The following is a 26,209-nucleotide window of genomic DNA, read 5'->3' on the forward strand; positions in this document are numbered from 1 at the left end:
ACGCCATGAGAGAAATCTAAATGGTTCCCCTTGAGTAAGGTGTGTTCATTCTAGCCCAATCAGTTGAAACCAAGGTGGTGAGAACAGCTGAGCAAACATGGCTGCTCTTGTCCCTGCCTTAGGCATGGCCTCTGGGGGGAAGGAGGCTCTCTTAGAAGCATGTACAGGCAAGGATGCATTGGCTGACCATTGTATTTTAATGTAGTTAAAAAAAAAGACAATTGACAACAAACTGTATGAGAAAATAGGACAATAAGCAAAACTGTGAGTGGATTCAGGTAACACAAAATGATTGAACTCACTTTTTTGTGTGTGCACTGTCACTGCTATTGTCTAGCATAACATTATCTAAGGTGGAAGCCAATCTTTTAAACTATTCTTGCCTAAATACAGGCATTCATGGGTCTTTCCATATGTACTACAACACCAAATATCTTTATGGTTGGTCTAATTTATTTGTTGCTCTTCCACACTTTTGTCTTCAGAATCTGTAAAAGGAGAAGAATGAAAAGGTGTAACTATTTAAAAATCCATTGGTAACCTATGTTTTTACTAGATTTACATTTGCTCTCCTCTTTCTCCTGTTTCCTGGTTTCCTGCATTCAATCTGATTCAGCTGAGGGAGTGTGTGTGAGAGGGTTTCTATCTATGAGGGACATCAAACCACAAGACTATCGTTAGATCTTTTACATAAAGCAAAACTTAATTCTGGCCTCCCTCCTGACCTTAATCTATTTCTACATGAAGTGTTGTTTGGTTCCTTTGTTTCCCATTCTGAATCTTGTAGCTACATATTTCCATTTCTTCTCTTGGCCCTGCTTCTTGTCTATGTACCAATTCTAATTCCCCATAGTTAGCCCCACTCCAAAGCCCATTATTCTATACATTTTCAGAATGGAAGGTACCATGGATTTGTTCATTTTATTGGATATTCAAGTAAGAGTGTTGGAGCCGTGAGTGAATATCCTGAATGGTCAATCCCAAAGAAGTCTGTATCAGCCTGATTTTCAAAATATACCATGACAACTAAGTTATAGACTTTGAAAATCTAGAGTTGCAGATATATCTGTTTCCATTTCCTTACTTATTCATTCTGAAGGAAGGATTCAGTTGCCATTGACATAGCCCTGGTTATAAATGTAGAAAGGGAGGTTCCAAAAATGTCAGCAAGCAAAGCTGGGGATGTGGGTTGGGGGAGAGTTTAATTATATCTGGGGGACATTTGATCTCTTCTACCCAGTTCTATTAATAGAATAAGAAAAGACTAGTTGATGTTTTGTTTCCCCACCTACCATTTATGGCTTCTTGACCAAATGGCTTTTCAGAGGTGGGTTGAGGAGTCAAATCTAAAAGATTCACTGCTGTAAATAGAGTAAGGGCAGAACAGAGATTTTAGGATCTAAAGTACATTGATTTTTGAAGTTAGTGTCATTTTCTCCTATCCTGTTCCTTCCACACCAAGTTCTTCTGAATGTCTTGTTCTTGGGGAGCTGCAAGATGCCCGATCACTTGTATATGGAGTTTTGAAAACTGGACTATGTTCATCTGACGACAACATTATTCTCTAAGACTGGACAACATGAGTCATGACCATTAGCACCACAGAGATGGTTTGTGATTCGATTGACTTAGTGTCTGACATAACCAGGATCATTTTCGTCATCTTTGATTAGATCAGGACACATTCTATCTTTATATTCTGAAACCAAAATAAGCTAAAACATACTGGATTTAGAACATAACTAACAACCATGAAATGTTCGAGGTCAGTGTTTTTCAAACTTTATTGACCATAACTCACAGTAAAAAATGCATTTTACGGGAGCGCCTGTGTGGCTTAGTTGATTAAGCATCTGCTCAGGTCGTGATCCCAGGGTCCTGGGATTGAGACCCACATTGTGCTCCCTGCTCAGTGGGGAGTCTGCTTCTCCTTTTTGTTCTCCCTCTGTTCTCTCCCTCTCTCAAGTGAATAAATAAGATCTTTTAAAAAATGCATTTTACATTATAGTCCAGTATGTGCACTTGTGTGCTTACAATAAAACAGAAGAAGTTACATGAAATAGAACTTACCCTTTTCTTATTTTTTCTACTCATCTTTGTTTTTCTATTGTATTCTAGTGCATTGGGAAAAAAAATCTGGTCTCCTCACTTACTCTTTTCTTATCACTTTTATTCCAGTTCAAGGAAAAAATGCCAGTTGCTAAACTGATTTCATCACCTAAAATTTTTTTTCTTTTGCTTTAATAGGCTCCATAACCAGCATAGAGCCCAACATGGGTCTTGAATTCACAACCCTGAGATCAAGACCTGAGCTGAGATCAAGAGTGAGATGCTCAACTGAGCCGCCAGCCGCCCCACCCACAAAATTCTTTTTATGACCCACTGAGCCAAGTGTGGAAAGCACTATCAAGTGATATTTGAGTCTAATGCTCATTCAACATGCAGCCTCTCAAACAACCTGAAATCAGCCCCATTTTCTCTACTTTATTACCACTAATGTTCTTGAGTCTGTGTAAGATTATGTCTTAGTAGAGGGTCTAAGAATCTAACATTTGAACTAACAACATGGATCGTTCTGATGCCTAAACTCTGGAATACATACTCTACTTGGCTCTTTTTCAACCATGCTGGAAAGATGCCAGTCACCTTGGTCATGACAGATCTGACAGTTTTTTCTCAGTTCTCTCACCAGGGCCTTGGAGCCCTCAGTTGTTTCCTTGGGTATTGCTCAATACCAGCTGGGCCAACTGGAACAACAGTGCAGCCACCCAGATACCTAGAGATACTGTCTGACTGGACCTCTTTAAATACCTATTCTCTCTGGGACTGAGCTCAACACAGTCCTCCAGGCAGTGATTTGGGTGACTCCATCATCCTCTAGGGGGCCAACGAGAAAGCAAGATTAGTTCTCTAAGCCTGATGGCATCCATTTCATGCTTGTCTCGCCACCTACCAGCCATTTTGCTGAGCTCTCAAGCAACCAAACTGGATGACCTCCCCATGCCTCTTCCAGTCCTACTCATCCTTTCAGGATCCTCTGTTCTATCCCAGCTACTCCATTTATTGTCTTCTCAATACAACTTTAGATTGCCTCATGTTCACACCTCTGGCCACCTGAAATGCCTCCTCTGCCCACGTGTCTCCTCCTGGTGGGGCACATTTCACAGCTTTTCTGACTCCTCCACCTGTGGGCTTCTTTTCCACTATGACATGAGTAATTCCTACTCATCCTTCCAGACTCAGCTCCCATGTCCCTTGTACTTGAAAGCCTTTCCTAACCTTGCTGTCCCTGTCAGGAGAGCCCCAGTGTGGTTCAGTTATACCTGGACCTCTCTCTACATACCACTTCTTTCTCAACAGGGTAGGGTTTTTGTTTGTTTGTTTGTTTTTAAAGATTTTATTTATTTATTTGACAGACAGAGATCACAGGTAGGCAGAGAGGCAGGCAGAGATAGAGGAAGGGAAGCAGGCTACCCACTGAGCAGAGAGCCCAACGTGAGGCTTGATCCCAGGACCCTGGGATCAGGACCTGAGCCGAAGGCAGAGGCTTTAACCCACTGAGCCACCCAGGTGCCCCTGTTTGTTTGTTTTTAAAGATTTTATTTATTTATTTGTCAGAGAGAATGAGAGACAGAGAGAGAGAGAGGCAGGCAGAGGAAGAAGCAGGCTTCCCACTGAGCAAGAAGCCCTATGCGGAGCTCGACCCCAGCTCCCTGGGATCATGACCCAAGCCGAAGGCAGACGCTTAACTGACCGAGCCATCCAGCATCCCTTTAAGGGAAAAAAAAAAGATTTTACTTATTTATTTGAAAGAGTGAGGAAGAGAGAGAGTGAGTGAGCCAGCATGAGTAGGGGGAGGAGGAGGGGGAAGGGGAGGGGTAGAGCGAGAAGCAGACTCCCTGCTAAGCAGGGCTCCTGATGTGGGCTTGATCCAGGACCTTGGGATCATGACCTGAGCCAAAGGCAGATGCTTAACTGACTGATCCACCCAGGCACCCCTAAACAGGGTAGTTTTTGATTGGCTTTGCTGATTCCTATGCTAGATGGTGAGCACCTTGAGAGCAAGAACAATGTTTGATTTCCATTCATGTCCCCAGGACCTAGTGCTGTTTCTTTCTTTCTTTCTTTCCATTGTGCTAAAACATATGACATGAAATCTACCTTTTAAACATGTTTTTTCAGTGTACAGTACAATACATTGTACTGTATATGTATATATACATTGTTGTACAATATATCTTTAGAATATTTTCACCTTGTGTGACAGAACCAGTAGTTTCTGAATAAATAAATGATCATTTGATTACCTTTAGCCATCTTACGTCCCAACTAGATCTGAAGATATGACTAAGTCTTCTCCTTCATATATTACAAGGAACTCTCTTTTCCTTATGCATTTCTGTATGATTTATTATATATTCTCTTTCCTTTTGATCTGTCTTGCTTTGTTTTATTGAACTTTTTAATTCATTGTACATCCTGGCATTTACTTCTTCGTATTCTCAGGGCTCCTTTCTCCAGACATGTCTTGTGGTTATAACTCTGTTATTGTGTCCCTAATGTTTCTCACAGTGATCAGCATACAGAAAGTACTCAACGAATATCTGGTAATTTCCTTCAAGATTTTAATAGATTTTAAATATGACCTGGTTGTTTAATATAGGATGAGAGTGATAAAAGACTTAATTCCTACCTTGTGGCTGATGGTCAAATTCCTTTCTTCGAAATTTAGTGTTAAGCTTTGGATTAAAAAGGACATTTTTTTTTTCAATTGATATACCTACCATCTGAGACTCTTTGATTTTCCTGGTCATTGTATGAGGTAGGTAAGGTGGTCTTTTCATAGCTTTTGGCTAAGTCAGTCTCTTAAAGTCAAGAAATTAAGTATTAAATTAATCAAAAAGATTAAACAAACCTCATGCATGAATCATCTCATTGATATGCTAATAAGCAGAGATATCCAAACTGTGCAAAATTCTGATAATTTTCAATGCTGATCTTGGAATCTCTGGAACAGTGCTTTGGGCAAGGTCTGAAGTTGACAGAATCAAGATTGATCGATCTATCTATCTAGCTATCTATCTATGTAGGTATCTATACCTTGACCTTTGTTAATGAAAATAGCATAAAATCAGGTTATTCTTTTTCATCAAACCCTCTATAATGCAAGTATTATGGAAAATTTAGGATTAACTACCAGTCAAAGGAGTCAAATTTAGACTGACTGCTTTATAGCCCATTCTCAGAAAAAGGAATTTGCAGCTCTCCTCTGCAAAAGCAGGAAGCCGCACAGAGGGCTTCTAAACTCTGGGGATAAAAGAGTTCCAATGAAAACCAACTGCTCTTCAGACTTCTGTGTCTGTGCCCTTGGATTCCATGCTGCTTTGGACTTTATTTCCTTTGGCCCATTCCCAGTGTGTTGACCACTAGGCAGAACAAGATCTGAATTCCCAAAGCCCGTCCTCTGCCTTAAACATCTTTTCCTCGAGGTCTGGTCTCTCTGCCCTCTCCACACTGCCATATTTGACCTCACTTAAACCCTCTCTGGTCTGGACCAAGGTCAGTCTGCTGTCTCCTACCAGGTTCTTTTTTAATTCATTCTGCAGCAACTTTTTGATGGAGTGGAATCTGTAACATACTTGTTAAATATTTTCAATATTTAGAGATTAAAGAAAGATGATAGCACTTCCTTATGAGTTTAGGATTAGAGAAAGTGCCAGTGAGAAAAATAAGCTTATTAAAATGTATTTTTTTAAGTGATCTAAAAGTAAATGGAATGTTGTGGGTTGCATTGTGTTCCCAGAAAGATGTGCTGAAGTCCCAATCCCTGATACCTATGAATTTGACCTTATTTGGAAATAGGGTTTTCGCAGATTTAACCAAGTTATGATGGGGTTGTACTGGATTGTGATGACTGGTGTCCTTTTAAGGAGAAGAAACAAGACACACACACAGAGAAGACCGGCACATGAAGACAGAGGCAGAGACTGGAGTGATGCAGCCATTGCCCAGGACACCAAACACTACCAGCACAAGAGGCAGGGAAGGGTGCTTCCCTAGAGCCATCTGAGAGACCATGTCCCTGCCAACACTTTGAATTAGGTCTGCTAGTCTCACCTGTTCACTAGAGAGTAAGTTTCTGTTGTTGAAGCTACCCAGCTGGTAGTCATTTGTTACAGCAGGTCTGGGACATGAATACATATGTTACACATACATTTATAGGGTCATTGTGTTTTTAAGAAGGGATTTCTTTAGCATTCTTATGAGATGTTTTATTTTGAAGGACACATTGAACTTGGCAGTTTATTTTGTCAGTAATTTCATTTAAAAGTGATAAAACGTGGATTATAGTTATCAATATTCAATAGCAATTCAGTTTTAACAATTTTTTTTAATTTTTAAAAAGATTTTATTTACTTATTTGAGGGAGACAAGATCTTAAGAGTGAGAGAGAGCACAACATAAGGGTGGTGGGAGAGGGAGAAGCAGTCTCCCTGTCAGAGGAAGCCTGACGCGAATCTCAGTACGCTGGGATCATGACATGAGCCAAAGGCAGATGCTTAATCGAATGAGCCACCCAAGTACCCCAACAAATATTTTAATAGTCTTTTAGTAGCAGCTCAATAAAATATCACATCAAAAAGGTTACCTGATTGATAGGGCTGAAAACTGATCAAATCTCCAAGTGCAACAAGTTTCTCCTGTTGAAAAATTTTAGAATCAGAGAAGTAAATGACCACAATTGCTAACTTAATCTATCTTCAATAGAAAAACATTTTGGGTCTTGATTTTTAAGTAACCAACAAATATTTTTAACATGCCACACATTATATAATGTAATGAGTAGGGTCTTCTGTTGATTTCTTCAAGCTCCTATTGCCTCCAGATTGTTTTTAGGAAGAGGATATAAATTGAACCCATAGAAATTCAGTGTATGCCTTAGCCCAGAGGAATAAGTTTTTGGTCATTATCAAAGTCATCACTCTTGTATCTATTTGGACATTACCTGAATGAGATCACTTGTCATTCTGGTCATTATTGGTTCACTGATTTCAATATCTTTGAGATCTGTGAGAACTACCCAAGCTCCATTCTCAAATTTTACAGGCATAGAAAAGACGATCCCTTCAGGAATACCGAACTGGCCTGTAGTAAGCAAATAGAAAGCAAAGCAAAACAGAAGCGCTCAGAACAATAAACCCGTCATGTAAAGCATTGTAGAAAAGGACAGAGATGATACACGATTTTTACTGGTAATGGTGAACTAAATTTTTGAGAATTCCTTTCCCAGGAGGATTGAAACATTTAACCTAGAAATATTGCCTGAGCATCTCTCCCAGTTCGGACAACTCTCTCCTTTGTTACTCTCCGAAAGAAGAACTACTGTTCCCTCTCGTTGCCCCTTCTGCCCCCTCTCATTTGGTTCAGACCCCCTGCCTCTACCTTGGAGGCTCATGCAGTCTTTCTCTTCCATTTTGTCTGGACTCCTTTTGTCTGCTCCCTATGGCCTTTCTTTTCCCCCTCAGTAGCCTAAGACCCCAAGACATTTGTCCACCTGGCCCTGTGTTCTTCTAGCCCACTGTTGTGGTCCCATAACTACAGTGTGAGGCTGGGGTGGGAGAGAGAAGGGGTTGGGGAAGTTGATGATTTCCCAGCAGCTTCCAGGGCCCAGTCTGGATGTGTTCCAAATAAAAAGATGGACAATACTTACTACTAACTATGCAAAATTCAGATAAAGTTGCCCCCCACCGCCTTTTGTGCCTCAATCAAACAAGAAAATTATTCTTGCCATTTTAGTCATCTAAAATGCTGTCAGTAGAACAAAAATGTGAAGATAATGAACAAACCAGGACCTAAAAGGCCTTTCCTTAAAGGGCTTCTGTAGTTCTCTGCTCACTCTCTTTTTTATCTATAAAGAACCAACCTTATGGGTGGACAGCATACGACAGTATAACTACATGGTTTCAGGGAGACAGGGATTACCTGCTCTTCACCTCCAATATTGCATTGTTTATTGGTAAACTACTACAGAGATTAATTAAACTGTTAGCAAATAAAGATAAGGTTTTAAATGCCTATTACACTAAAAAGGTAACATACTGATTTGATTCACCCTATTTATTAAAAGCACACCCATATACCTTACTGCAACTGAAACAAGATTTGCTCAGTGTCTAACTGTGAAGGAAGACCCAGCCAAAGCCCTGGCCCCAGGGTGTATGCACTCTAACGGAGGGGACTTACACAAGGAACCACACCACCAATGAGACGGCTGGAATGTGCTCCCTGACAGAGGAACAAAGTGCTATTCATTTACAGAGGAGAGATAGATGACTTCTGACTTGGGGGATTTGGAGAGATTTCCTTGATCTGCACCGTTAGCCCTGGAGTAAAAGGCAGGATGGTGGTTCCACTAATAACATAAGGAACACAAGAGGTGGATTGAATTGGAGAGGAAAGACAATGAGTTTGGTTTGGTGTATGTCGGTCTGAGGTGACCACATGATGTTCAGGTGGCAGTGTGAAGAGAGGCTGAGGCGGGAAGCTTTAGTGGTGAATGAGTTTACACAGGGAGAGAGTAAAACACAATGGAAGAGATGTTTTAGATGGAACCCAGAACCCAGAACATCATCTCTTCTCGCATTCCTGCGCTTCAAAAACAGTTGAAGTCCCCTGAAATAGTTTTTAGCAGATGAAAGCAGTGAGGCTGTAAAAATACATCTCCAATGAAGACATACAAATGGCGATCAGACACATGAAAAAATGTTCATCATCACTAGCCATCAGGGAGATTCAAATTAAAACCACATTGAGATACCACCTTACACCAGTTAGAATGGCCAAAATTAGCAAGACAGGAAACAATGTGTGCTGGAGAGGATGTGGAGAAAGGGAACCCTCTTACACTGTTGGTGGGAATGCAAGTTGGTGCAGCCACTTTGGAGAACAGTGTGGAGATTCCTTAAGAAATTAAAAATAGAGCTTCCCTATGACCCTGCCATTGCACTACTGGGTATTTACCCCAAATATACAGATGTAGTGAAAAGAAGGGCCATCTGTACCCCAATGTTTATAGCAGCAATGGCCACGGTCGCCAAACTGTGGAAAGAACCAAGATGCCCTTCAACGGACGAATGGATAAGGAAGATGTGGTCCATATACACTATGGAGTATTATGCCTCCGTCAGAAAGGATGAATACCCAACTTTTGTAGCAACATGGACGGGACTGGAAGAGATTATGCTGAGTGAAATAAGCCAAGCAGAGAGAGTCAATTATCATATGGTTTCACTTATTTGTGGAGCATAAGAAATAACATGGAGGACATGAGGAGATGGAGAGGAGAAGGGATTTGAGGGAAATCGGTGAGGGAGATGAACCATGGGAGACTATAGACTCTGAAAAACAATCTGAGGGTTTTGAAGGGGTGGGGAGTGGGAGGTTGGGGGAGCCTGGTGGTGGGTATCATGGAGGGCACATACTGCATGTGCACATATAGCACTGGGTGTGGTGCATAAACAATGAATTCTGTTACACTGAAATTAAATAAAAAAATACATATACAGTATTTGCAGCTAGAGAGCAAGCTTTCCATGTTCCCACTGGTGCCCTAAGGTCTGCATCCTGATGTGCCCTTCATATCCTGACCCCACACCTTAGCCACAGTGGTCCCTGGGGGAAGTTCTTCCCACACTAGTCTGTCAGGTAAACACTACTCAGACTTGAAGGCTTCCTGGAGGGTCACCACCTTATTGAAGTCTGTCCTGATTCTTCCTGCCGTCTCCCTAAAATCGACCTTGTTTTCCCTTCCTCAGCTGGGATACAGTGAGAACAGCTTAGTGGAACTTGAGTTTTTTTAGCTGGCTCTTCTTCCCTCTGCTCTAGGTCTCCTAAAGGCAGCAGCGCTGTGCCTGTTCCCTGTGCACTCACACAAAACATCACAGAATTTCTGAATGGATGAGTGCATGAATGAATGAATACGTGAATATGAAACTGGAAATCCAACAGCTTACAGACCAGGTAAGGCAGAAGGCGGGGACACAGAAGCAGGAGCGTAGGTATACACGGTGGTCTGAAAGTAATACCAGATAAAAACAAACCAACCAACCCAGATTTACCTTCACTTAGTACTCCTAAAGACACGATCTCCCCAGGTGGTGAGCCATGGTACCAGTATTTCAATGTAGTAGCTATACTGTGCGCAGCCAAGATGGCTCCAAATTGTTTTCCTGTGGCTGTCACCTTTTTAAGAGTTTCTACATATTGTCTGTTTACCCACTCACTGTAAGGAAAGAAAGAAATGATTTTACGATGGAGGGAGGAATGGGAATGAAACAATGCTCCTTGGGTCAATGGATCTCAGTATAAGAAATCATCTCCATAAAAGAGAAATATGACTTCCTGTGCACCTTCCTTCTTCAAGCTTTTTCAATCCTGTAAAAGGTCAATCAAAAAGTAATGAAATATCACAGAAAGGAATCCCGAAGTGTCAAATGATAAACAAATGAAATATAGGAACACAGAAAAAGTAGTCAGACTGCAAGAACAGTTACTCTCATTACAAAGAATATATTTTATGCAGATGTTATCTTGGAACCAGTGGTATCCTTTATCTTAAAGAAAAGGATATCCTAACACATTGAATTATGCACATTGAGAACTGGGGAAATAACTAAGTCTTTGTTATCATCTAAAGTTCAAATTCAGGGAGTAGTCCAGCTGATAAAGGGCTGTTCCTACTAAGCCAGCGCCTACAGCTCCAGAAGACACTGCCTTTACCCAAAGGAAACAGGCACCAGGAGGGTGGGCTTGGGGGCACACCATTTCTGAGCATGGATGAAGTATCCCTGGCCTGAAGCAGGGGCAATGGAAAGGAAGTGTTACAGCTGGAAAGGGGCTGCAAAGCTTAGAAAGAGGCTTCAGAGCCGCTCCTTCCCTTCTCTCCTCCCCAGCCCAGTCATAAAGATAGTGCTGACTGCAGTGGGGGGAGGGTTCTTGGGGCTGTACCAAGCCATTTCATATCCCTAACGACCCTGTAAGACTCAGACTATGAGACCATTTCCATTTTGCAGATGAAAAACCTGAGGCACAGAGAGGTTACATAAAATCTCTAAAGTCACACAGCTAGGAAGTAGCTGCTTGAAAATCCCAACCCAGGCGGCTTGGTTCTAGAGATCGTGCTCTTTCCCAGTCCTCGGTCCTGCCTCTGCTGGGACAGAACGTCCAGCATGGCCAGGGCCCGCTCACTGTCTTAATTCCTTATTCTTGAAAATGTTTCCACCAATTTCAATTTGGATACATGTCTCTCTCTGTGTGTTAAATAAGACTCATTTTGCATATGCTTGCTTTAGAGATAAATTTAAAGGGCTATGTGAGCTACTTTAGGGATACTCTGAAATATAAAAATTCATAATTGCAAAATCAAATAAATTGGGCGTGGGGATTGGCCAGTTGTGATTCCGTGGAATTTTCTGTATCTTCAATAGAGCACGTAAACAAAGGTGAGTATGAACAATGCCGATGTCACATCATTGTTGTACAAAGACTTCTAAGATGATTTAAAGAATTATAACAACCATTATATCCAACATTGTCAGTATACCTCACTTAAAAATATACCTTACCTATCAAAAACCAAGCTCAAAACAGGGCGTGAATAGTTAGGAGGTCCCCAAATAGCACTCTCATATCTGTAAATCCTGGCTTTTCTCAGATCAATGTAGTTGTTTCCACTAATATTACCCCAAACTATCACATTTTTGATGCCTGTGAAGAAAAAGAAATTTAAAATTAACATAATAATGCACATGAATAGAAAAAAAATGGCCTGTACTCTATTTTTTGTTTGTTTTAGGGTTGATCTTTTTGCTATAAAATGATCTACGTTTATGTTTCCCCCGAATGTACAAATGACATGGATGATTTCTTGGATCATCAGGGTTTGGCAATTCCTAATCATGCTCATGTGTAGACCATATAAGTGAGTTCAAGAAATACTGAAATGCTCCCTGGAAGACATTGCTACTGAAAATTATACCACTGGTGTGGTCCTAATGTAAACACTCTGCTTAGAGTGTTTAGAACTTTTTATCTGCTTTGGTTCTGACAAAGAGTTCTTGATTCTAGACTGGAATAGAAATTTGGGCAAATCGCTTAACACCTGGATGGGTTTCATTTCCTTGCAGAAGGAAGGCGTTATAATGAGAGGACCCCAGGAACATTCTAATCAATAAGTAATTGAATTAGATTCTGTGTGTGAGGCATTTTAAGTGGAAGGTTTAGAAGGAAACACATCACCCCAAACCCTTGCAGCATTCTGGGGGTGGAGGGGAGCAGGTAAGAAAACAACTACTATACAAAGTGATATGTACTGTGAAGGAAAATAAGAGGATAGGGGTTAGACAGAAATAGGGATTAAAATCTCTATGATTCTAAAGCTGTGGATCTTCTAGGAATGTTGTAACTGAAGTGAAAATAAGTAATTTTATTGGTTTATTAACTCATTTATTTGCTTAAAGACTTTCCAAAGTCTAACCACTTCCTACGGTGGAGATTAAATTCTCTACTGTTATGCATGAGGTAAGATTGCTGTGTGGTTTCTGACTTGGCTTATCTAGGAGTTCACTTTTCTCAGACAATAACAAGTTGAGGTAGGCAGTAACACTGGTGGTTGCTCAGCAGCGCAAAGATGCTATTCTCTTGGCCTGCCCCTCATGGTCCTAAAACAGCTGCAGCAGCTCCAAGTATCACATTCTCACATGGTTGTGTTCAAAGGCAGGCAGTAGGGAAAAGAATTTTTCTTATCAGACTTCAGGCTCTATATAGCTCTGCTAGAGAAAATCATAGTGGACATCTGCTGTTTTTCCTCCTAACATTGCTTCCTACTGTTTTTCTTTAACAGCATCCCGGTTTTCCTTTAAATAACTACCCTTTCTCAATTTCAGTCCATATGGCTTGGGTGGGGCTGTCCTCACCCCTCAGGTCTATCAATAGGCATGAGTCCCAGATTCCAGACTCCTGGCCATGACGATTGATTTGGAGATGGGAAAATGGCCCAAGCCTGGCCAATGAGATATTATTTTGCTACTTTTGTACACTCCAGAGAGCAAGCCCTCTTTCTCCAGGGGTAAGCTCAGCTATGAATGTATGAGTCTGGAAACACCAGTGGACACTTTGCCGCTTTGTACAGAGAGCCTGACTGAGAATCAAACCAATGCTGAGGAAAGTAGAACAGAGCAATAGATCAAGAGAGAGCGCAAGTCAGTCCTGATGTCGTCAATGGAGCCTCAGCATCCACCTATGCCTGAAAAAAAGCTCTCTCTCTGACTAGCCTCTTTGAGTGGACTTGCTGTCACTTGCAACAGAGTTTCAACCAACCCAATGCACATGGTCTGATGTCACACATAACAGAGTTATGTGTGAACAAAACTCAAGGGATATCCTGGAAAGATCTGTTACCTTCTTGGGATCTGGGCTCTTCCCTGAATGACTCTCCTTGATGTCAAGGAGACATCATTGGTGTTAGTTCCCCTTGCTCAACTGGCGTTGTTGGCTATGCTCTGCAGACCATTCCCATTGACTGCTGTCCCTCCAAAGTCTCTCTTTTCTTTACCCAACATTTCTCCACTTCTCTTTCTTCTGCTTCTCATATGCTTATTGGCTTTGGGTACAGGAGAGCATACAATTTATGGCACCACCAGGCCCATATGAGAGCAGCTTTCTGGTTGAAAGTCCCCACCTTGTTTTAAATTTTGTAACACTGCCTCTTCTTGGCACTTTGATGTCATATCAGATATATCAGAAATCTTTTGTCATAAAGCAGTGTGTACATACCTGTATGTAAGGTTGGCACAGAGATAAAATGATTAGAAAAAAAATTTTTTTTCCTACTGAAAAATTTTATAGTAATTTGGCTAGGGTAATCACTGGTCCTGGGGGTGAAGCACTGAAGACCTGTATGCGGGAATACCAGAAGAGATGGTTCTTGGGCCTCACTGTAAAGCGATGGGTGAAACAGTTCTTGCTATAATGTGTTAGGGGCTCCCCGAAGCCCTTTATAGCCCTGAATTAGAGCATGCCAGGCTTGCATTTCATTGTCTCCCCATTGTCTTGAGGGAATGTCTTGTACCTCTCTGCGTTCTCAATGGGCTTTTTTGCACCTGCTCCATCTCAAGGCACCGACACCTAACATCTTTGTTGAAGATGATAAATGTTTTCCAATACAGCACTCCCCTTTTAAATACAATAATCCATTTTCTGATCTAGTCTCATCCTCATGAGGTTCTGATGTCTTCCAGTTCCAAGACTAATTGGGGGCAGAGGCTGATCAGATAGCAGGACCCTGCGGATAAGTTTAATAACCTTGCAGATGTTACATGGGTGGGGAGTGGGGTGGGGCCATTTAAACATATCCCTGATGATTTTTTTTAAACACGGATTACCTTAAATGATTATTGTTATGAAAAATTGAAATATTAGGTTTCAAATTATAACACGAAAAATAGAAATCTTATTATAGTAAACACTGGTTTAATTTTTTAAATGATGGACAAAGTCAGCCTGTCAGGAAAAACTGTAAGAAAAAAATGTTTGCACCGCAGGCAAATCACACAGTAGGGAGTTCTTTGTATCTGCTTCATACTTTCTATTCCAAATATCTAGAATAATCCTAAGGGGCATGGTATTCTTCCTAGAAGATTTGAAATCACATTGTTGAAAAATAGAAACAGGGGGCACCTAGGTGGCTCAGTGGGTTAAAGCCTCTGCCTTCGGCTCAGGTCATGATCTTGGGGTCCTGGGATCAAGCCCCGCATCGGGCTCTCTGCTCAGCAGGGAGCCTGCTTCCCCCTCTCTCTCTGCCTGCCTCTCTGCCTACTTGTGATCTCTGTCTGTCAAATAAATAAATATAATCTTAAAAAAAAATAGAATCAGAAACAGAAGATCACTCACACGAGGGGGTTGTTCTCAGTTTTCTGGCCAGTGCAGCTCTAGCTTGGCCTTCCACACCCAGCGCCACGGCGATGATGTTGTGGGCCACATTTGGGGCGTATCTCATAAGCAGAAATGTTTTAAGATTCACAAATGTTTTTCCTCCCACAATAACTCTGACGGAATCGTGAGCATTTTTCTCGATCAGGTATCCATAGAGCCTACACAGAGGAAGCCGGCTTCGGATGCAGTCTTCTAGACTGTATACCTCCCGGTCAGTGTTCTCATCCAGGATGATGATCACGTGGGCCTGGCGGAAGGCGTCCTCCACTTGGGTGCAGATGGAGATGCTCTGGAGCAAGGGGGCCACCAGGTCGCGTGTCTCTGTCACGATAATGTGGAGATCTTCTATTGCCTGCTTATCGTCAAGTAGATTCAGGCTAATTTCCGTGTGCATTCCAAATACTTCGCCACTTGTCAAGATGGGAATTAGGTTGTAGCAGACACGACCAGATGCACTAATAAAAATGCAAAGCCGGATTATGAACAACAGTTAAATCTTTTGTTCCTGCTAAGCCTTTATTCTTAATAGATATTTCTGCAGGTGCATTAATAGGGTGGTTTAATATCTTAAATAGACACAGATTTTTTAAGGCAAGAAAGCAAAAGTTGAGCAAAAATTCTTGCTACTAATCCCTTGTTCTGGCCATCTGAAAACAATCCCCAAATAAGAAATGTACTTGTTTAAAAGACTTTTCAAATAAAATAGAATATGGAGAAAGCAACATTTAAAAGAATGGTTTCATAGTACTTTAATTACATATTTACATTTTCTTATAAAAAGGCAAGGAAATAACAAGTTTTATTTAACCATAGCTCTTTCCTACTTTATACTTTCATCTATAAAGTGATGACATTTTTTGGGGAGAGGACTGTCTCTTCCAAATCCTTGTAAAGAAGTCTAGGATCAGCCTAGGCTAGGTATCATGTATCTGTACCCACAACTCAGCAAGTATCTGGGCACTCTGTAGCTTGGCTACCAATCGACAGGAGTAATCTGCCCGATGGGAGTTTGGAAATGCATCTGGGCCTTTTTGATTTTCACAGTGGGTTTAGGGAAGGGTTCAATGAAGGTTTCATCTGTATCTGTACCATTTTAATCATTTAAAAATATCTAAAGGAGATGCAATATTTATTAAATCTGGGTGTGAGGTTCATGTTGTACAATGAGGTTCATCATTTTTAATTCTTTTCTGTATTGAACTATTTCATAACAAATAATTTCCCAAAGAAGCATTATGTTAGGATACATGCAGGTGTAGTAAGAAAGAAGGGCAGTGTGTGAGAGACACAATGAGGGCTGGGGAGGAAGAGAGAGAGCAAGAAGAACAGCAAAGGACACCAAGAGAGAGAGGGAGTGCAGAGACAAAAGGTGCTAATGGAGGTGTGCCCAAGACTGAATGCGGTGAGAAGCAAGAGATAAGAAAAAGGAAGAAGGAGCAAAACTGAGGTGTAGTAATAAACCCTGACAGGTTTGCTTTCTGTTTTTTATAAGTTTTGATTGCTGAGGAGGTATCTGCTTCAAAGATGTCTATGTGTCATAAATGCACTGCCAGCCACACCACTCTGGAGCTAGGGGTCCTCCCACTCTGAGGCTCCATTGTTTTAGAGATCTCTGATGTCAATAACCAGCCAGCTGGACCACCTGTTTTTTCTCTTTCCAAGCTGGAAGTTTCCAGTCCTAAGTTTTAAATTCAGCAATTTAAAATTTTTGAGTGAGCCCACAAAACCTAAGTCCCCCACTCTCAACCCCAATAAAAGCAACGTCCCAGGCCCACGTGGGCTCACATGTTCTCTCTCTCTCTCTCTCTCTCTGTCTCTCTCTCCCCACCCGTGACTTCACTGTGTGGCTTCAGGGGTGCCATGTCATTTCCACGATATATAGGTAACAAACCCCTTTTCCCCAGGTTTCCTGATGGTTATTGCTAAGGGGGTCTTGCAAATATAATAAGAGCCACGGGCTGGTCCAGCCACACATTGGTTACTGAGGCCAGCACACAACAGGAGGATAGCCCTAGCAAGTGGGAAAGAGTGGGAGGACGGCAGGCAGTGCGACCAGAATGGGGAAAGGAAAAAGAAAGTGAGGGAATGGGAGGGAAGGGTGGCAGGGCGAAGAGTAAGAAGGCAAGCAGCAGACAGCAGGAGAGACACAGAATGAGGGGACAAGAGCTAAGGACAGCGTTATTGACATAATGATCTTTGCTATATAGTTGCTCTTAGATTTCATACGTGTGTGTATATACACATACCTATAATCTAAAACTTAAATATGAAGCTATATTGGGGGATATATATGTAGATATTCACATATCTATACATGTACATATCTATACATATGGATCTCAAACTTGAGATTCAGATGTTCTTCCACCATGGATTGAATCCCTTATTATTGTCCTTTCTAAATAACACCCAGTCTCATGAATCCTGGAGTTTGACTGTCCCACCTGGTGATCCAAACCTGCAAAGGGTGGATGAGATCTTTCCTGGTTTCTTCCTCCAGTTCTTTTTCCTTATGTGTCTCCAGGTTCTCTTGAGCAATTAACTTCATCAGCTCAGTGGTCATGCTAGAGGTGACACCATAGTAAAGCTAAATATTAGGAAAGAAAATGTCAACACTGACAATGATTATAATGGAAAGTTCTTGTTTAAAGGCAGAACAGAATAGAGAGAGCACTAGAGGGTACTATGCTAAGCGAAACAAATCAATCAGAGAAAGACAATTATCATATGATCTCTCTGATATGAGGAATTTGAGAGGTGGGGTGGGAGGGTCATGAGGGTTAGGGAAGGAAAAAATGAAACAATATGGGGCCAGGGAGGGAGACAAACCATAAGAGACTCTTAATGTCAGGAAACAAACTGAGGGTTGCTGGGGTGTGGGGGGAAGGATAGGGTGGCTGAGTTATTAACCACATAACTGAGGTTATGTGCTATGGTGAGTGCTGTGAATTGTGTAAGACTGATGATTCACAGACTTGTACCCCTGAAGCAAATAATACATTATATGTTAATTAAAAAAATGAAAAAAAAAAGAATAAAGAGAACAGAGAGAATGCTTTGGAAAGCAAGACATTTGAAGAAGACACGAGAGAATGGTAATGTTTTGAGCAGACAAACAAAATTAATCCATATACCTGGGCATATTCCAGGAATTCGTTATATCCTCCTAAAAGCAACCCCTTTCCTCCACGATCCAACAGCTCTCTCCAAATGATGGGGGACTTTTTGTGACTCCACTTATTCTTTTCACACAGATCTTTTAACCACTCCTATTGAATGATATTTCAAGAGAAGTCATCCATTGAATCTGTCTCAGAATTCGGTTCCATACTGCAGAATTCAAACACAAACTACCTTGTTTTTTATTTGCCCCCACCACTGAGTATACATAATAAAATTTAGATATCTTTACACTATAAAATGTAAATAGAGAAATTAGTGGTGAGTAAAATAACTAATTAATCAAATACGAAAGACTTCTTCAAATTTGTTGACCAAGTAAAGGTACTTAAAGTTGCTCTCTTTGCCGAGGAGACCGGGAATGCAAGTGGTTAGCTTAAAAGAGAAGCCAAGTCTTCCAAGTTATCTGATTAAAAAAAAATTCAACTGGTTCTTCCTTTGCTCTTCTATGTGAGATATTTCCAGTCTTAGGGCCACCTAAATTTGATATTACTGTTTAAATATGTGGGTATGAATTAATGAGTTAAAATTTATCTCTGGATTTATAACAGTATTCATTAGAGAAAGTTTAAATCATTAATATTTGGTTTGTTTAGACCAGGCCTTCCAATGACAAGAGCTGAGTAGACAGAGAGCAACATTCTTGTGAGTAAAGTACATGACAACATTCTTGTCATTGGAGGCATGGATAATGAGGCTACCTTACACATAAAATCTTAGAAACTAATTTCTCTTGATGATGTTGAAGATCTCTCTTCTGCTTTTATCTTCCTTTAAAGCAAATAATGCTGCTGTGAGGATTCCCCATGGTTCCCCTAATCATTACATAGCCTGACCAGTGAAGTGCTGGGCCTCTGGAGGAAAGGGACTCTGCCCCAAAGGACCTTCAGCATGAAGTGGGGGCATGTTGACATCTTGGTAAGACTGGGGGAATAAGTATAGGACTGGACTCTGAGGGTGCCGAATCAAGAGTTGAATATAAAGTTGGACAAAGGAGAATTTATCAGTGTAAATCACTCTTCCACAACCCAAGGCTGCATATCCCGGGAAGCGCTCAGAAGACAGTGGTAACACATTGCTAGGATGGCTCTCCAGAGCTTGGACAAAGTGATGGTTCATGTTAAATGAAACAGGAATGCCAGAACACCACAGAAGACAATGTGAGAAGGAATCAGAAAGCTTAGAAAAATAGGCATGCTGGAGTGGATATGCTACTATGGAAGACTAGAAGCCTACTAGTCCATTACGTTCTCCAGAAGGGCCTGAAGGATGACCACATTCATCAAAATGATAAGGACTGCTGTCCACCCTAGGACAGAGCTATTGAGGAACATGCTGTTATAGAGCTGGACTCCCCAGCGGAATCAAGGAGGATAGAATCCTGAAATAAAAAAGGCTGGGGGCAGTGCCCACCAGAGGACATCTATTGTGATAAAAGCACGGGAAAATCCAGCAGATAAAGTCATTTTGCTAAGGCACAATGGGTTCACAAAAGAGACAGAGGTTATGCCACAGCCCTAGAGAACAAGCCACCACTCACCAAAGCTGATCGAGCCACTGTTGCGGCTAAGTGTCCAATGTGCTGGCAACAGAGACCAATACTGACTCTGATAATGGCACTATCCCTCAAAGACACTAACCAGCCTCTTAGCGGCAAGCTGATTGCATTTCACCCCTTCCATCCTAGAAAGGGCAGTGACTCATCTTGACTGGAATCAACATAGATTCTGGGCAAAGAACTACTTTTTATGCTTATAGGGTTTGACTAGCACCCTGCCCAAGAGCTTAGAAAATGTTCAACCTAGCAACATGGGATTCTGTATAACATCACTTTGAACCACTTTGGAGTAAAGCATGTGTGGGATTGGGCATGTAACCATGGGATGCACTGGCCCTATCATATATTACATCACCTTGTGGCCTGAGAGAGGGATAGGACTGTCCACTGAAGGTGCTTAGAGGTTGCTACCTTATAAGGATAAAGCCCTGTCTTTTGGGATGCAATATACACCATGATTCAGTATAGTGCTTTCCCCACTAGGTGAAACACATGAATCCAGGAACTGAGGGATGGAATTAAGAGTGATCCTGCTTACTATCACTTCCAGTGACCCACTTGGAGAATTTGTGCTTCCCCAAGCCCACTTAACTCTAGCTTCTATGGATCTGGAGGTTTTAAATTCCAGAGGTGCAAGGGTATTTCTATCAGGAAGAGTTCCTTCCATTAAACGTTAAGCTATGGCTACCGTTTGGTCACTTTGAGCTCCTATGCCAAGAGACAACAGTCAAGGAAGGTGCAGCCAAGGAACCATCTTGGAAGGAGTACTTGGCCCTGCTGATCAGGGACATGTGGGCAGGCATCTGGGTGAGCCACTGGGTCATCCTTAGTACTGCCTTGCTCAATTTTGACAGCAAGTGTACACCTGCTGCAGTCACATCCAGTCACATCCTGGGAAACTAGGACTCAGACCCCTGAAGATACAGGGGTACCTATACCTAGACCAGCAGAGGGGGAGGGGGGTCAACACTGGATCATAGATAAGAACAGAGATGAGTGTCAGTTACAGCCCTAAAATGATGTGCCGTAGAGACTATGGTTTCTTTCACTGACTATCCTCTTGTCAAGTTTCCCCAGGGAAAGACACCAACCAGAACCCCAGAAGAGCTGTTCCCAGATGGTGTGAACTTATATGGAGCATGTAGATCCAAAAGACACAACAACTGTTGAGCTGTAGCAGATCCTGTCATATGTCATTCAGATTCCCCCTTTATGACTGAGACACTCATTCCCTGGGTCACACGACGGCTCAGTGCTGAGTCTCTCTCCAGGAAATGACCTCAGAGAGGTTCCCTGGCCTAGTGTTAAGTCCCCTGCCCAGAAGCAGCCTGCATCCAAGGACTGTTAGTTGTGTCAGTACAAAAGCCCTGCTCCCTTGTCTGTATTTGAGGTATCTCTGAAGGGCCACCCCAGCTTCAGAGGTCAGGGCTGGCTGAGCCCTCTGCCATAGCACCACAGTGGTTCAAACCTCTCCCACTGTACAGCTCCGCTGTCCTCATTCCTTCCCAAGGCGTTGTTCCTGAGGGTACCTGTACCCCACCCCCTCCAGTAAAGGAAACTCCTTCCCCCAAATCCCTGTCTCTTTGTGGGGAAACACAGTCCCAAAGAAGGGTATTTCAAATAAGCAAGTGCTTCATGTCAGAAATCAAATGAAGGAGAATGAAATGTTAAAAAGGATAATATAGGTTACCTGGATTCTTGGGAGAAAAAAACAGCTAAATATATTCTACTGATTGGTTAGGGCCTCATTTGTTTTACTAGGTGCGAGGAAAAAGACACATAATGTTCTGAGACTGCTAAGTAGGAATTAACTTTATTAGTGTTAAAGTATCAGTAGAACATGAACATCCATTATTGGAGGTCCATCTGATACACTGGCTAATATTTCATTAAATCAGAACACATTTTTGTGAGTGTGTGAGTTTAACAAACAACAAAGGCTTCTTACCTCCCAAACCTGAGGATGCTGTGTAATTTTATGTACCCGAAAATCAGGAAGACTCTTTTGTAAGTAGTCTGCTAGGAGTTCTGCTTTAGCATAATATGGGCAATCCGCTCTACCTAAAAGAGTTCAAATTTGCAACATTTTCTCATATCACACAGAAACCATCGTGTAGTTATAAGTATTTGTCATATAATTATAGAACTAATCATATAGTTATGATACATTTTATAACATAGAATAATAGTATAAACTGCCACCATATAAACTTCTGATTTTTATAATAGGAGGTCAAAATCTTAAGTAATAAAATGTGGAAAGAAGAAAAGGCTATTGGATATTTACTCTCCTCCAGTAGTATGCTAGACCTCACATTCTCTAAGGGGCTGCCATGCTACTAACTAAGCATGAACTACGAATAATGACCTACTCATTAGTAGCCACTAAAAGGCAAAGGGTGAAGTGAGGAGTGGTGGTAAAATCACATGTAGATTTGATATGTGTTGTGGGGAGTGGTACTGCGGGGGCGGGGAAGAGAAGCTGAGGGAGAGAAAAAAGTCTGGGATAACTCCTAATTTCTGGCTTGGGTAGATGATCCTGCACTTACTGGACAGAAGCCACAGCTAAGACATTTAATTACAGATAAGTGCAGCTGGAGGTGTGTGCAGTCTATCTAAGTGGATATGCTCAGCAGGTAGCTGTACCTATAAGTCTGAAGTGCAGGCCCCATGCAAGGGCCTCAGAGACATATTTTGCAGCCATCAACACGCAGGAAGATAAAGCCACCAGAGTAGATGGATTGGATATCTGATGGGAGTAGGGGGGACAGAAGCCCTTTGCAACAGTCTTCCCCAGTTACTCCCAGTCATGAGTTCTTCCACTTCATAGTGACTTCTAAATCATCAGCCCTCTCAACCACTCCCTGTCTGTTGGCCTCCCTGTTTAGTTCAAATCCATGGTTCATGAATTCAAACCACACTCTGGCTCATGTTTTAAATTATCTTGCCCCACTATGTTTCTGGCAAATCAGCTTGGTAAAAGCTTCTCGCCCTGGATGAACACAGTTACCTGCCCTTTCTGTTTCTAGGCACCCCTGGAGAAACATGGTAGAAGCAAGCAGAGAGGTGCCATTATGAATTCATGGTCACCAGCCTCAACTGGCCTTCAACTCTGCCTGGAGATCCTTCTGTTTTCCTTAACAGCACTCTCTTCTGTTCTCCACAATTTCCATTCCAAACGTGGCCCACTTCTTGCAAACCTCTTCCTTCTCTCCATTTTCCCACACTGTCGGAAGAGATAAACTTGCTTTCTGTTTTATAAAACCAAAACCAAATCAGGGATGCCTGGGTGGCTCAGCGGTTTAAGCGTCTGCCTTCGGCTTAGGTCATGACACCAGGGTTCTGGGATCAAGTCCCGCATTGGGCTCCTTGCTAAGTGGGGAGCCTGCTTCTCCCCTGCCTGCTGCTCTCCTTGCTTGTGCTCTCTTCCTCTCTCTAACATAATAAATAAATAAAAATCTTTAAAAAAAGAGTGATCTAAAAACAAAACCAAGTCATACAAAATGTCATCATTTGGGGAATCCCCTAACCTCCTGCTATCATACCTTCAAGCCTTTCTGCATCTGGACTCATCCTTTCCTTCTTTCTCCTTTTCATGGAAGGCAGCTTCTACTTCCTGTTCAGCTCTAACCTCACCGCATAGGCACTAAACACCACCCTCTTCCTCCCTCAGAACTGCCGCCAACTCTGCTTAATTGATTAACATCTCTTTTACCATCTTATCCCTATTCTTTTTTTTTTTTTAAGATTTATTTATTTGTTTGTTTGACAGAGAGCTAGAGATCACAAGTAGGCAGAGAGGCAGGCAGAGAGAGAGGGGGAAGCAGGCTCCCTGCTGAGCAGTGAGCCCCATGAGGGGCTCGATCCCAGTACCTGAGATCACGACCTGAGCCGAAGGCAGAAGCTTAACCCACTGAGCCACTCAGGTACCCCCATCTTATTCCTATTCTTAATGGTCCTTTCCCTTCCTATTTAATACAGTCAGGTTACATTTATATTTCTCCTGTCTTAAGAAACAAAGTGTATGTCCCTCTCTAGCTATTGTGTTCCACCTGTCTTCTTCTATTAAAACTTCTTGAGAAATTTCTCTGCACTTGCCATCCCCAGTTCTCAATTTCCATTTACTTCCCATCCCCCTGCAACCTGGCTTTCACCACAGTTCTCTAGAGGCTTATCGAGGACCTCCATGTCACTCCATTCAACGGATACATTTTGATCCTTTTCTTGTAGACATTTTCTTGTTAGCATTTGCCTTCTTCCACCTCTCTGAAACACCCACTATGTTGGGTTCATTCTTCAGGTTTTCATCCTACTTTTCTGGTCATTCTCACTATACTTTGTAGGTTCTTATTCCTTTAGCGATCCACTAAAAGGTTAGCATTCTTCAAAGAATCTGCATACTCTCTGCATTCTTCCTGGCTGATTTCCATTTCCTGGATTCAAGTAGCAATCTGCACACCAAGTTTTGAGCTATCACCTTATTTAGATGTTTATACCTTCCTGTATTTTTCCATCTCCCTCTGAATGTCTCATAGGCCTCAGCATATCGAGGGTAGATTTTGCCACAGCTCCCCCACTAAATTTGGTCCTTCTCTTATGTTCTTTATGTTCAGTTATTTAAGAGAATTAGGAATATCCAGAGTATTAAGACTACTCTTCAACTTTTTTTTTTTTTAATGACTCATCAGCCCATTTTCCCAAACCACTGATTGGAAATAATTTTAATTCTTTCTTTTCCCTTGCCTTCCTTCACCCAATCAGACATTCAGTTCTATGAATTCAGCCTCCCTAGTATCTCTCCAGTCCACTCAATTCCTTCCATTTTCATTGCCTACCATCCTAGGCCAGGCCACCACTATCTCCTTTCTGGACTATTGCAACTAACTGGGGTCTTGGCATCTAATCTTTGTCTTTCCATAGAGAACACCATTCAAATAAAATGCAAATTTGATTATGTCCTCTCCTTCCAAAAAAAGCCTTCTATGTACTTTGGATAAAGTTTGGAACACTGAACATGGCTCATAAGAATCTCTATCTAATTCTGGCTTCAGCCTATGATACTCTCTTTCTTGTACCCTTTGCTACAATCCTACTAAATCTATTTCCATTTTCTAGCATTCCTCATTCCAACCTCAACCCTGCCACCTATCCGTTAATCACTCTCTTCTTCCCTACCTCCTTTCCAGTAGGTAACTCTGCTTGAAGATCTACTCTTAAAAAACCACTCCCTCTGGGAAGGCTTTGCCTGACTAAAGGCCCCTGCTACTGCTCCTATAGAAACCTCTGCCACTGGCCCACATACAACATTCTTTGTATGTGTCTGTATCGCTGCCTTCCCAATATATAGTCAGTCAGGGCTCAAAAATGTTCTTCTGAATGAATAAAGATGCAAAGGAAATAGATTTCTAGGCAGAAGGGAGATGTCAATTGTGTTAATGCGTCAGAAAGTTCCAGTAAGAACCAGACAGCTTCTGTAAAAGTCATTGGTGACTCTGGTGAAGGCCATTTCTGACAGGAGGCAGAAGTAGTGGAAGAAGTAGTGGAAGAAGGACCTGAAGATACGAAAGCAGTCTACTCTTTCAGGAAACTTGCTGAGAAGGGAAGAAGGTACAATACCCTGTTGTTTTTACTAAGACCCTTTAGTGGTTTTCGGGATGCCAGTGACATTTTCCATCCTTTTCCTCCACTTGCTGACAAAGATGGGCTTCCTAAAATGCAAACCCAATAAAGATATTCTCTTGCTTAAAGAATTTTTAAGACTCGTCATTGCTTTCAGCGAAAACACCTTTGTTTGGTGCACTTTAAGTGCAAGGATCTGGCTGCTTCTCCCACTCTGTCCCTAGATCCGGTCACGTCCTCCATATCTAGTTCCTCCATTAGGCTATGAGACTTATAGCCTCTGTGCCTTTCTCTGGAATGGTCTCCCCATCCCAAACCTTCAAAAATCAGCTCCCGAAACACCTCTCAAGAGCCCTGTGCACATCTGCCTCATTTCATTAATTACAGTGAATCAAAATTACTTGTTTACATGCTTCTGTACTCCGTGAGACTTAAAGTTCCTCGAGGGCCCGGGTATATCTTTTCCCCCACTGTGTCCCCAGTGTCTGGGAGTGCTTTGCCCAGGACCCTGCCCAATAAACATCTTTAAATAAATGCATAAGAAGCCTGGGGTGGTCCATATAGAGGTTGGAGTTGCAAAACAAAAGGCAGTTAAGAAGATCACTGCCCAGAGACCACAGGGGGTGAGTAGTTGTCGATGTTTTGAGCGAACCACGGGCGGACGTGGGGACCACTCACCCGCAAGCACGAATTTGGCCATTTTAAATCCACGACCCACCGGCCACAAGCGCGGCTCGGCGGTTTCCTGGCAACCACGGCGTGGCGCAGGCGCACTCTGAAGCTGAGCGCAGGGTCTGGGACCCTGCCAGAGAGGCTAGGTGTTGGGGCACACGATCATACATTGTCTTTAAAAGCTTCTTG

At 42.0% G+C, this 26,209-nt stretch overlaps 1 protein-coding gene across 3 annotated transcripts; it reads right to left on the reverse strand.

The window, feature by feature from the left end:
• Nucleotides 1–34: 34 nt before the first annotated feature.
• On the reverse strand, nucleotides 35–26,175 carry LOC111144673 (malate dehydrogenase 1B). Of its 3 annotated transcripts, XM_022499077.1 has the most exons (12): nucleotides 26,027–26,051; nucleotides 21,678–21,790; nucleotides 18,126–18,260; nucleotides 17,436–17,578; nucleotides 14,950–15,446; nucleotides 11,625–11,766; nucleotides 10,119–10,282; nucleotides 7,007–7,146; nucleotides 6,650–6,701; nucleotides 4,785–4,865; nucleotides 1,293–1,361; nucleotides 325–488 (listed from the first exon to the last, which is right to left on the reverse strand). In XM_022499077.1, the coding sequence occupies exons 1-12, from the start codon at nucleotides 26,046–26,048 to the stop codon at nucleotides 448–450; spliced, it is 1,599 nt and encodes a 532-aa protein (XP_022354785.1). In that variant the 5' UTR covers nucleotides 26,049–26,051; the 3' UTR covers nucleotides 325–447. The 3 variants fall into 3 exon arrangements, with proteins under 3 accessions (XP_022354793.1, XP_022354785.1, XP_022354801.1); XM_022499085.1 differs by lacking the exon at nucleotides 4,785–4,865 and having other exon boundaries at nucleotides 35–488; XM_022499093.1 differs by lacking the exon at nucleotides 21,678–21,790 and having other exon boundaries at nucleotides 26,027–26,175.
• Between the last annotated feature and the right edge of the window lie 34 nt (nucleotides 26,176–26,209).

The sequence above is a fragment of the Enhydra lutris genome, unplaced genomic scaffold, assembly GCF_002288905.1.
Source record: "Enhydra lutris kenyoni isolate GAN:26980312 unplaced genomic scaffold, ASM228890v2 scaffoldscaffold1, whole genome shotgun sequence".
Lineage (NCBI taxonomy): Eukaryota > Metazoa > Chordata > Mammalia > Carnivora > Mustelidae > Enhydra > Enhydra lutris.